General features: G+C 41.9%; 1 protein-coding gene across 9 annotated transcripts in view; it reads left to right on the forward strand.

Annotated features, from left to right (window-relative positions):
• The window catches only part of LOC140726094 (zinc finger protein 638-like), a 209,271-nt gene that overhangs the window by 123,710 nt on the left and 72,647 nt on the right, over positions 1-12,914 (forward strand). For all 9 annotated transcript variants that reach the window (XM_073042036.1, XM_073042033.1, XM_073042041.1 and 6 more), the window contains exons 3-5: positions 2,976-3,037; positions 5,286-5,324; positions 10,426-10,949. In XM_073042036.1, the coding sequence (XP_072898137.1) occupies positions 2,976-3,037; positions 5,286-5,324; positions 10,426-10,949 (625 nt within the window). The remainder of the gene's footprint in view (positions 1-2,975; positions 3,038-5,285; positions 5,325-10,425; positions 10,950-12,914) is intronic.

Here is a 12,914-nt window from a genome sequence, read left to right on the forward strand (position 1 = left end):
GACTTTGTTGGTTGCCAGAGATTGTTGTTTTCAGGAAAGATGGTTTGAGTATCTCAGACACTGATGATCTCTTGGAACTTTCATGTACAACAATTCACAATGATACAAAAAACCATCCAGTGAGCAGCAGTTCTGTGGGTGAAAACAGCTTGTTAATAAGAGGGTCAGAGAAGAATGGCCAGACTGGTTCAAGCTGACAGGATGATGACAGTAACTCAAACAACCACGTGTGGTGTGCAGAAGAGCATTTCTGAACACAATGCGGCGAACCTTGAAGTGGATGCACTGCAGCAGAAGACCACATCACATGTTCCTCTCCTGTATATAATAAAGTGGCCACACAGTGTATGTTGAAGTGATAAGTTCAACAGCAGGCAATAGCGATCCCCTATACCCAAAGTAATCTGTGTAATAATGTAGGGTGACATGTTATGCAGACTTGATGCAGCTGAACACTCACACTCTGCAGACCTTTTAAAGCCAACATTTTATCTCCAGTTACCTCTAAGTATTTAGCATTAGATAACTTTGTATTGCAACTCGGCTTCAGCTTCCTCCACCCAAACACATCAGTGTTTACGAGATGTAGTGAGAAGAAATATACGTGGGAATGAACAGTGTACCTGAGAAGATGATCACTTTACTGTTGAAGAAATTAACATGGAAGTAATGAATTCCCACCAGAAGAGAATGGTCTTCATTCTTCAAAATCAAAACACGGTAATATGTTTAGGATAATGTGATAGGTTTAAAAGATTCTCCTTGGCAACCTGGGCTTATCCTACCGATACATAAATTGTTGGGGTGGAAGTGGTACTTTGAAATGGGGAAGAAGAGACCACAATGAGTGGCTGTTATTATTAAATATTTCATGTAGTGTTATTTGGTGATAACAACTGTCCAGAGCTAAGCCATTTACCATGAGTTTCCCGTCCCCATTCTTTTCTGGAGCTTGAATTACTGACAACGTAATTAGCTATTAACGTATGATATATTAGACTCAAAGGGGTTCTTGCCTTTTGTGAAAAACTCTCCGGAGTAAGAGAACTTTTCTAGTCCAGCAGTACTGCTGCTTGTGCATTCTTAGTGAAAACTGACCAACCTCATAGAGGCAGAGAGCTGAGACTTTGACTCACTGAGCATTGCAGCTCTAATGCACCTCCCCTCTGATCAAAGACACAATGAACTGCTGTCAATTGTAGTGCATGTCAATACCCAACTGATGACAGTAGATATAGTCAGAATATCAAGATAATGTTTCCAAGTTTGCTGTTATCGGACCACCTGTTTTAGTTGACTGTTCTGAAGGATTTGAGAGATACAATACACCGTTTGAAAAGGTATATTGAAATAATTTACACATTTTAAAGTTTAATTAGAATAATATACATATTCTCAGCACTGAAGAATGTAATACTTCATGAATGTAGAATCATCATTTTCCTGACTTGTATTAGAGATGCGAGGCTCCCAAACAACTAAAAGCTGTAGTTACTACAACTCTCTTACTCTGCTGTTAAAGTCTGTTGTGGCTATCCACACTCCCTCTGGGGCTAGGTTTCGGGATACGTGTTTCAGAGCAAATTAATCTATTCCAACACTTTGAGTTTGTTATGAGGAATTATTATGAGAATTAATGAGAGGTAATTTTTGTGTTAAATTTGGTAGATTTAATCTGTCGAATTATAACAATATGTCAAGCATGTGTTTACTCAGTTTATTTTTAAAAATATTTTGCGTGTTTTGTCTCTGTCCCTGAAGACAGTCATGAACCCTAGTCTAAATGGTAATCTTTCTGTGGGTATCTTGTATTCCATCTCATCCGGTGGGATTTCTCTTCAAATCCAGAGTGGTGACCAATCTAGCTGCTTAATGAGAAAATGCTAGCTGATTGGAAACCTACCGGATACTCAAAAGCCCAAAGGCCTGTGTACAGTGGAAAAAGAAAGAATATCAGCAGGAGAGTCTCGGATCCAAGGGCACAGCCTCAGAGTAAAGGGATGCTCCTTTTGAATGTGAGATGAGGAAGAACTTCTTCAGCCAGAGGGTGATGAATAGGTGGAATTCATTAGTTTTGTGGGCCAAGTCATTGGATGTATTCAAGGCAGAGCTTGATGGGCTTTAAATTGGTCAAAGGGTTAAGGGTTCTGGGTAGAATTTGGTTGGAAGAAGTGCATCCATAATTGAATGGCGGAGCAGATTCGATGGGAAAATAGCTCAATTTCTATCTTCTCTTCTCAATGGTAGCTTCTCTATCTTATGATTTTACGTGTTGCTTAGGGATACCACAGGAATCCAAGAAGAAAATGGCTGGAATCTGGTTAGGGAATTGATGTAGGTTCCTGAACTTTAAGGTGTGATGTATTCGAAGTAAAATATTGGGTTCAAATACACTCTTATTAACAAAATCACTTTTAGAAAGCTGTAAAGGGCTTTGCACTCTGGAAAACCCATGGTGAGTAATAAGTGTTTACTTGTTTGGTTTGCCAGCTTGACAATAATTCAAATCTGACTTTAATGGAATCGATACTAAACATTAATTGTAATTCTAATTGTATTCGGGCGTGGTGCAGAATTCGCAAACATGACCTTTCCCATATTTGTGAGAAATATTATGAGGCTCTGCAGCATTAAGTGGCTTTCACTTGAAGAGCTGATCATTGTATTATTACTGTGTAGTCTGTCAATAAGCATTTTTCACCAGCAATCATCGTTAGGTTTTCTGTACATACACATTCCTGTAATTTCCCTAAAATGTTCATCCGTCGCTCATGGAAAATACCCCAAGGCTCTCGGGATGTCTTTGGAGTTGTGGAGAATGTGTAAATGGCATTGTAGTGAACTGATTAAATTAAAAAGAATACATTTTCCAAAGATTTGTCTGAGCTTGTCGTTGGGTCATATTTTTTGGTGGAGTAGCTCTTTTTCTTCTATTTAGTGGTAAAATACTTTTTGTGTTTTCTTTGTTTTCACAGGATTGGGAACGTCACAAGAAAACATCTGTCCACTATGATAGCTGCCGTCTTTTACTCAAAGAGTAAGGTTTTTACCAAGTTTGTGATCTTTCTTTCCAAGGTTGCCAGATAAAGAAGATTTCTTTGACACAGGTTCTTTCTCCTTTCCCTTCTCCAGAGTGGTGGGCTGAAGGCCCTGTTTCTATCTGTAAAGTTCTCATTTTACGCAGGCAATTGTCATCTTTTGTACAGTGCTGTACAGAGAGCTCAGATAGCTCTCCAACACTCAGCCAAAATACTTTTTGAGTGTCAGAAAGCTATTTGTTCGTAGCCAAGCCTTATTAAGTTCTTAAATTGTCCTCTTTTCTATTTCACTTCCAGAAAACTCCCTCTTTTTTTTTTAACTAGGATGCTGCCTTGACTAGAGCAGATAGGTTGAGTGAGCCAGAGTTTTCTTCTTGGAGCAAAGGAGGATGAGAGGCAACTGGAAAGAGATGTACAAGATGAGAGGCATAGATCGAGTGGACAGCCAGAGACATTTTCCTAGGGTGGCTAATATGATGGGGTATAATTTTAAGGTGATTGGAGGAAAGTATGGGAGGAGGTTAGTTCTTACATAACACAATGGTGGGTATGTTGAGCAGACTAATGGGTATTTAAGAGACTGAGATAGGCACATGGATGAAAGACAGTGGAAGGCTATGTGAGAGGAAAAGGTTATATTGATCTTACAGTTGGTTAAAAGGACTGAAGGACCTCTACTGTGCTGTACTGTTCTATATTCCAAGGCTTCTGTGTTTGGACATTTGCTATGGGGAAAGATTTTCCATTGTTTACTTTATATGTGCCCTTCATTATATCGTATGGTCCATTGGTAGGTCTTCTTGGCCTTCTCTGCTCTAAGAAAAATATTCTCAGCCTTTAACTGTTACCTTGCTAGGACTTGGGGACCTGAGATATAGGGAAAGATTGAATAGGTAAAGATTTCCTTTTAAATTTTATTTAGAAATACAGAGCGGAACCCATTCTTACAGCTCAACAAGCCACACCACCCAGCAACCCACTTATTTAACACAAGACTAATCACAGGACAATTTACAGTGATCAATTAACCTACTAACTGGTATGTCTTTAGACTGCGGGGGGGGGGGGGGGGCATCCAGAGGAAACCCTTGCTGTTCATGAACTGAACAAACTAACGCTTTACAGATGACACTGGAATTCAACTCCAAACAGGAGCATCCTGAGCTATAATTGTGGTAAAGAGTGTAGGAGAATGAGGGCAGATTTGATAGAGGTCTACAAACTTAGAGTAAATACAGGCAGGCTTTTTCAACTGAGGTTGGTTGAGACTAGAACTAAGTTCTAGGTGAAAGGTGAAATATTTAAGAGGATCAAGAGGGGGTCGTCTTCACTCAGATTGGTGGGTGTGGAATGAGATACCCGTGCAAGTGATGGACATGGGTTCAGATTCAACGTTTAAAAGCAATTTGGATAGGTACATGGATGGGAGGGGTATGGAGGGCTATGGTCCAGTTGCAGGTTGATGGGACTGGATAGGATAGGTTTATAGTTCAGCATGGACCAGATGGGATGAGGTGCCTGCTTCTGTGCTCTAGTGTTCAATCTCAATCCAGACTCCTCTCATAATTAGGAAACCCCATTCCAGTGAATCTGCACCCTCTCCAAAGCAATTTTTGATAGACTATATCTTGCAACCTGAACTACGTGATAATCCCAGATGTGGATTCACAGTTGGCTGTTTTCCTATTAATACCCCAACACGTTTATAATTCAATTTAAGGTGTTACACAAAGAAATATCCAATGAATCTGAAGAATTTAGAGGGAATGTAGGAGATTGGGATGGGTGGGAGCTGGATAATAAGACCATAAGGCATAGGAGCAGAATTAGGCCATTTGGCCTTTTGAGTGTACTTTGCCATTCCATCATGGCTGATTTATTATTTCTTCCCCCCCCTCCCCCCCAATGTCATTCTTCTGCCTTCTTCCTGTAATCAAGAACCTATCAACCTCTGCTTCAAATACACCCAATGACTTGGCCTCCACAGTTGTCTGTGGCAATGAATTCCAGAGATTCACCACCCCCTGGCTACAGAAATTCCTCTTTATCTCTCTTCTAAATGGATGTCCCTGTATTCTGAAGCTGTGCCTTCTGGTCTTAGACATCCCGGAAAACATTCCACATCCACCCTATGTCAAGAACTATCAAACACTTCTCATGATAATCAAAATAATTATTAGCATTGTATGGAGTCATCAGTGGCGATTGTAGTCACTCCTATAAAATTTAAAATGTTTTGTGTTGCAGGTATCCAGATTGGGACCCAGATGCAGTTCCTCCAACAAAGTATGTTCCATTCTAAATCTATCTTTGTTTTTTTTTTAATGCAGTGGCATTGGATGGGGTAATTCAAACAACATTTAGGCTGTTAATGGGTTTTGAGATCAAGTTAAAAATTGTACTTTTGAGGAGTGTTTTGTGCTGTAGGTGAAACTAAAGCCTTGTATTGCTGATGGTGCATTGATTTTACTATTGTCGCATAAGGCTATAAGACCATAAGATATAGGAGCAGAATTAGACCATCTGGCCCATTGAGTCTGCTCTGCCACTCGATCATGGCTGTACAGTGAAAAATATGTCTTGCATACTGTTTGTACAGAATCATTTCATTGCATTGAGCCTGTGCAAGTGAAAGCAATGACCGAGTGCAGAATAAAGGGTTAACTGTACAGATAAGTGCAATGCAGGTACACATTAAAGTGCAAGGTAAACTGTGAGGTCAAGTGTCTGTCATCTTACAACAACAAGGTAGAGACTGTCCTTGAGCCTGGTGGTAGATGCTTTCACGTGACTGCATCCTTTGCCCGATGATAAGTGACAGGACAGAGAATGTTTGGGGTGGGAGGGGTGTTTGATTAATGCTTGCTGTTTTACCGAGAAAGTGAGAAGTATGGGCAGTATGGATGGGGGTTGGTTTGTGTGATGTGAAGAGCTGTGCCCATATCTCTGATTTGAAAAGCAACATGTTTATTTGTGGGTTTATTCATTCACTTTTGACTCCATGAAAGCAAAACTCTATCCATGTTGTATCAAAATAGCACTCTTGAATCAAAACATTTTGTGTCCATGCTGTTAAATTTTTGGGTTATGACCAAAGAAAAAATGTCTGGAGTCGCTTAGCACTTCAGTGAAAGGCTGTTTAATAGGTGCATCAAAAATAAGACTTTAAAAAAAATTAGTGAAAATAGGCAAAAGAAAATTGCCAATATTTACAGAAAGATATCTACCAAAAAATGCAAAATAGCTCCCATACATGTCCAGCAAATAGTCCCCATTTGTTAGACACCAGGACATACCATCTTTATTTATCCACAAAGCTAACTTAAGACTACACATGAATTAGCATATGATATACCCCACAATGTAGTTACAGTCATGTTACAAAATAAACAGAAGTATATATTTTAAAAATATCCAAAGAACATGTACACATTTTCACATCCCCATCATCACTAAAGTGTTGGAATATTGTGCCTTGTATGGCGGTAAAGGCAACATAAGGCCAACCCAAAGTGCATCAGCTAGGTTTAGGACCCATCAGAATAGATAGATAGATAGATACTTTATTCATCCCCATGGGGAAATTCAACTTTTTTCCAATGTCCCATACACTTGTTGTAGCAAAACTAATTACATACAATACTTAACTCAGTAAAAAATATGATATGCATCTAAATCACTATCTCAAAAAGCATTAATAATAGCTTTTAAAAAGTTCTTAAGTCCTGGCGGTAGAATTGTAAAGCCTAATGGCATTGGGGAGTATTGACCTCTTCATCCTGTCTGAGGAGCATTGCATCGATAGTAACCTGTCGCTGAAACTGCTTCTCTGTCTCTGGATGGTGCTATGTAGAGGATGTTCAGAGTTATCCATAATTGACCGTAGCCTACTCGGCGCCCTTCGCTCAGCTACCGATGTTAAACTCTCCAGTACTTTGCCCACGACAGAGCCCGCCTTCCTTACCAGCTTATTAAGACGTGAGGCGTCCCTCTTCTTAATGCTTCCTCCCCAACACGCCACCACAAAGAAGAGGGCGCTCTCCACAACTGACCTATAGAACATCTTCAGCATCTCACTACAGACATTGAATGACGCCAACCTTCTAAGGAAGTACAGTCGACTCTGTGCCTTCCTGCACAAGGCATTTGTGGAAGCACTAGCTTCTCGTCTAACTGTACTCCCAGATACTTGTAGGTCTTAACCTGCTCCACACATTCTCCATTAATGATCACCGGCTCCATATGAGGCCTAGATCTTCTAAAGTCCACCACCATCTCCTTGGTCTTGGTGATATTGAGACACAGGTAGTTTGAGTTGCACCATATCACAAAGTCCTGTATCAGTTTCCTATACTCCTCCTCCTGTCCATTCCTGACACACCCCACTATGGCCGTGTCATCAGCGAACTTCTGCACATGGCAGGACTCCGAGTTATATTGGAAGTCTGATGTGTACAGGGTGAACAGGACCGGAGAGAGTACGGTTCCCTGCGGCGCGCCCTGTGCTGCTGACCACCGTGTCAGACCTACAGTCTCCCAACCGCACATACTGAGGTCTATCTGTCAAGTAGTCCACTATCCAATCCACCATGTGAGAGTCTACTCCCATCTCCGTTAGTTTGTGCCTTAATATACCAGGGGAAGACGTTGAAGTGCATGCACTTAGCGCAAAGCCAGCAGAATGACAAGGCATCGTTTGTGTGTTTATGAATGCATGTGTTTAAGGAGTGTGTTTACCAAGTGCTCACCGCTTCACACAGGCATAGGTGCATTTTTAATATTTCCCTGCTCATAAGCCTTACATCTCCAATTTCTGATACAGTATCATCTTTGCTCCCTTAAAAGCTGATAAACAAAAAAAAAGCTTGAAAAGTAGAAAATGCTGTCAAATTCTGATCTCTCTTTGCAACTGATTCTGTAAACTTTTTTTTAAAGTTCAGATTTTGTTTTCTTAAGGTGAATGAATTTTGTTACAGTCACCAATTTCACTAATTAGTTCCACTGGTTAAAGGGCCTGTCTTCTGTGATTGCTATTTGTTCTTGTGGTTTTAACTCAGCTGCTCACATCATTAATGGCTGTGATGCTTCACTCCCAATTAAGCTCAGCACCTTTTATGCACGCTTTGAAAGGGAGAATAAAAGTATATTTAGTTTTATCTGTGATACCCGTGCAGCATTGGTGATCCTGTAATCTCTGTCTCAGAGGTCGACGTCAGAACATCTTTCAAGAAGGTGAACCCTCGCAAGTGTCAGGCCCCAGTGCTGTACCTGGTAGGGCACTGAACCCTGTGCCACCAAGCTGGCGGGAGTGTTCAAGGGTATCTTCAATCTTTCGCTGTTGCAGTCGGGCGTTCCCACCTGCTTCAAAAGGGCGACACCTCCCTCTGCTTTCTCAATCTCACTGTCTATCTCCGGAGACAGCTTATCCACTGATTTCTATTATAAACCCACTGACTCTCACAGCTACATGGACTATACCTCTTCCCATCCTGTTACTTGCAAAACTGCCATCCCCTTCTCTCAATTTCTCCGCCTCCGCCACATCTGCTCAAAGGATGGGGCTTTTCATTCTAGAGCAAAGAAGATGTTCTCCTTTTTCAAAGAAAGGGGTTTCCCTTCCTCCACCATCAACATTGCCCTCAACCACATCTCATCCATTTCACACACATCTGCTCTTGCCCCATCTTCCTGCCAGTCTACTAGGGATAGGGTTCCTCTTGTCTTCACCTACCATCCCACCAGCCTCCACGTCCAGCACATAATTCTCTGTATCTTCTGCTATATCCAATGGGGTCCCACCACCAAGCACCTCTTTCCCTCCCTCCCACTTTCTGCTTTGCACAGGGATCGCTCCCTGTGAGACTCCCTTGTCCATTCATCCTTCTCCACTGATCTCCCTCCTGGCACTTTTTCTTGCAAGTGGAACAAGTGCTATACCTGCCCCTCCACCTCCTCTCTCACTACTATTCTGGGCCCTAAACAGTTCTTCCAGGTGAGGCGACACTTCACCTGTGAGTCTGTTGGGGTTGTATACTGTGTCCGGTGTTCCCAGTGTGGCCTCCTGTATATCAGTGGGACCCGACGTAGATTAGGAGAATGCTTCGCCGAGCACCTACACTCCGCCTGGCAGAAAAAGCAGGATCTCCCAGTGGCCAACCATTTTAATTCCACTTACCATTCCAATTCCAATATGTCTAAACATGGCCGCCTCCACTGTTGCAATGAGGCCACACTTAGGTTGGAGGAACAACACCTTATATTCCGTTTGGGTAGCCTCCAACCCGATGGCACAAACATTGATTTCTCGAACTTCTGGTAATGCCCCAACCTCTTCTCTCCTTCAACATTTTTCATCCCCTTTTCCCCCTTCACCTTATCTTGTTGCCTGCCCATCGCCTCCCTTCAGTGTTCCTTCCCCTTTTTCTTTCTTCCATGGCCTTCCGTCTCTTTCACTAATTCACTTCCCAGCTCTTTACTTTATCCCCTCCCCCCATCTTTTGAATCTACTCCTCAGCCTTTTTTTCTTCAGTCCCTTTGAAGGGTTGACTGTACTCATACCAGATGCTGCCTGTCCTGCTGAGTTCCTCGAGCATTTTGTCTGTGTTGCTTGGATTTCCAGCATCTGCAGATTTTGTCTTTGTTTACGACAGTCATACTGGTGTCAGAATAAGCACTCGTCTATTGTGATGAAGTGCTTTGAGAGGTTGGTCATGGCCAGAATCTGCCTAAGTCAGGGCCTGGACCCACTGCAGTTTGCCTCTCGCCTCATTAGGTCTACAGCGGATGCAGTCTCACTGGCTCTCCATTTGGTCTTGGACCACCTGGATAGTAGCAGTGCCTACATCGGGCTGCTGTTTATTAATTACTGCTCAGCACTCAACACAATCTTGCCCTCAGTTTTAATCAGCAAGGTCTCCTAGCATCTATACAATCTGACCCACTGAGACACTGTGAGGTCAGCTGACTTCCTCCAGCACTTTGTGCTCCAGGTTACAGCGCTTGCAATCTTTTGTTTCCAAGGTAGAAAAGAAAGCTGATTTTGACGAGTTTAAGTGTACCCACATCCCTATCATCACTCTTCATTACAAATCAAACCAGCATTACTGCCCAAGTTTGCCTTGTTTATTGAGAAGTGGGTTGTCAAATAGTGGAATTCCAGATGAAATTTCAACTTCAATTTTCAAAGGAGAATATAATAAATGGTTTGAAGGAGAGAGAATTCAGGACTAAGGAGAAAGGGAAGGAGAAGTTTTGGATAATCTGCAGGAATAATGGTGTTATGTGCTGTTCAATTCTGTGAAAGAGCAGAATTCTTTCAGGATCTCCAATTCATAAACCTTGTATCAAATGGTTTTTACATGGACATCACTTTCTAATTTGCTCACAGAGATGATCTCGCCAAGAAAGAGAAAGAAGCAGTGGCCACAGATCAGGCTGCCACATCCTTCAGTTCATCGCGGATGAGTCCGAAGCATTTAAGCCCACGTCGCATGAGCCCTCACAGAACCAGTCCAAGGCGCTCAAGTCCTCGCAAGTTCAGTCCACGGCGTTCAAGCCCTCGCAAAGTCAGCCCAAGACGCATGAGCCCACACCGTTCCAGATCCAGTCCAAGGCGCACCAGCCCACACCGATCCAGGGGCAGCCCCAGGCGCACCAGCCCCCACAGGTCAAGGTCTAGCCCTCGGCGGTCCAGTCCTCACAGATCCAGGCCACGGCGTATGAGCCCCCACAAATCCAGGACAAGCCCCAAGCATTCAAGTCCACAAAGGTCTAGCCCGCGCAAGTCTAACACAAAACGTAAAACTCAGAAAGAATTGCCTACTAAGAATTCTAATCAGAAGTCTCCAAATCAGAAGGCTGTGAAGAGAGCTGTCACTGGAAAACCCCATGCTGAAGCAAAAAGCAATACAGGTATTGTTACATCCTTCTAATGTACTTTATTTAATTGGCAAGTCTCACTATAAGTTTATTTATCATTGTCACATGTACCAAGTTGTTGTGAAAATTTTTGTTTTGCATGTCATCTGTACAGATTGTTTCATCACTTCAGTGCATTAAGGTAGCACAAGGGAAAATGCAGAATAAAATGTATTTAAAAGAACATTGTTAATAATTCTTAGAGTCACAGAATTTAGATTTTGAAGAGTAGAACATTTTTAAAAAAGTAAAAGCATACTTACAGAGACCAGTTTGCAACAAGTTACCATGCTCCCATGCCATCTTGCATTGTGTAGCCTGACCTTCAGTATTTTGGGTCCTTTAGCATTATTGTCTTATAAAACCAGAAAATGGTTGCAGAATTCCTTCAATTCTGTGATGCTTGAAGCATTCAGCAAATCCTGGCAGCTCTCAAACCCCTTATTTTCATGAGAAAAAAGTTTGGAGATGAACTGTTTCTAAAGTTACTCTTTTTGTAGCCACGTTCCTCAGGATGTAAGTAGAAGCAGGAAGAGGCCCTTCAGCCCTTGCTTCTACTGCTCTGTTCAGTAAAGTACCCTTTGATTCTTTTAATGTTCAGAAGTATCTCTCTTAGACTTAAATATTAATTGACCAGGATGCAAAATGCTCCCACAACCTTCTTGATTAAAAGGTTACAGTGATTTTTGTCCTGAAATGGTTGAATCATAGAAGATAAAGTGTTACAGCCCACGATGTGCCATCCTTTAATCCTACTCTAAAATCTATCTTATTCTTCTCTCCTAGACAGCCCTCCATTTTTCTATAATACTTTGTGCTTATCTAATTGTCTCTTAAATGTCCCTAATGTACAGTACTTATAAAAGGTATTCACCCCCAGAAGATTTCATGTTTTATTGTTTTGTAACGTTGAATCGCGGTGGATTTAATTTTGACTTTTTTTGACACTGATCAACAGAGAAGACACTTCTGTGTCAAAGTGAAAAGAAATTTCTCCAAATTGGTCTGAATTTATTACAATTATTAAACAAAATGCCAGTAAGGCATTTGATAAGGTTCCCCATGCTTCAGAAAGTAATAAGGCATGGATCCAAGGAGACCTTGCTTTATGGATCCAGAATTGGCTTGACCACAGAAGGCAAAGAGTGGTTGCAGATGGTTCATATTCTGCATGGAGGTCGGTGACCAGTGGTATTCCACAAGGATCTGTTTTTTGTGATGTTTATAAATGACCTGGATGAAGAAATAGAAAGATGGGGGTGTTCTGGAGGGTTATTAGAGGTTATAGTGGGACCTTGTATTAATCATTTCCACTCTGGGAAATTGTCTCCTCCTATCTACTCGATCTATGGCTCTTGTGCACCTATTTTCAAAGGTTCAAAGTAAATTTAGTACATGCATGTAACCATAAGATCAAAAGACATAGGAGTAGTATTAGGCCATTCAGCCCATGAATCCGCTGTGCCATTCCATCATGGCTGATCCCGGATCCCATTCCACCTCACACACCTGCCTTCTCGCCATATCCTTTTATGGCCCAATCAATCAATCAATCAACTTCCGTCTTAAATACACCCACAGGCTTGGTTTCCACCGCAGTCAGTGGCAGAGTGTTCCATAGATTCACTACTCTCAGGTTAAAAAGGTCACCGCTCAAGATTGTGGCTAAACCCTTAAGTTTTGGATTCCCCTACCATCGTCGCAACACCCACACTATCTAGTCCTTTCAGTATTCAGTAGGTTTCAGTGAGATCCCCATGCATTCTTCGAAATTCCAGTGAGTACAGGTCAAAGCTCCCAAGCGCTCCTAGTATGTTAACCCCTTCGTTCCCGGCATCATCCTTGTGAAGATCCTCTGAACAGTCTTGCACCTTCTGGGAGTCTTGCATGAGGATTCCCAAGTCCCTCTGCACCTCTGATGTTTGAATCTTCTCCCCATTTGGATAATAGTCCATACTA

This window comes from Hemitrygon akajei, chromosome 4, assembly GCF_048418815.1.
Source record: "Hemitrygon akajei chromosome 4, sHemAka1.3, whole genome shotgun sequence".
NCBI classification, from domain to species: domain Eukaryota; kingdom Metazoa; phylum Chordata; class Chondrichthyes; order Myliobatiformes; family Dasyatidae; genus Hemitrygon; species Hemitrygon akajei.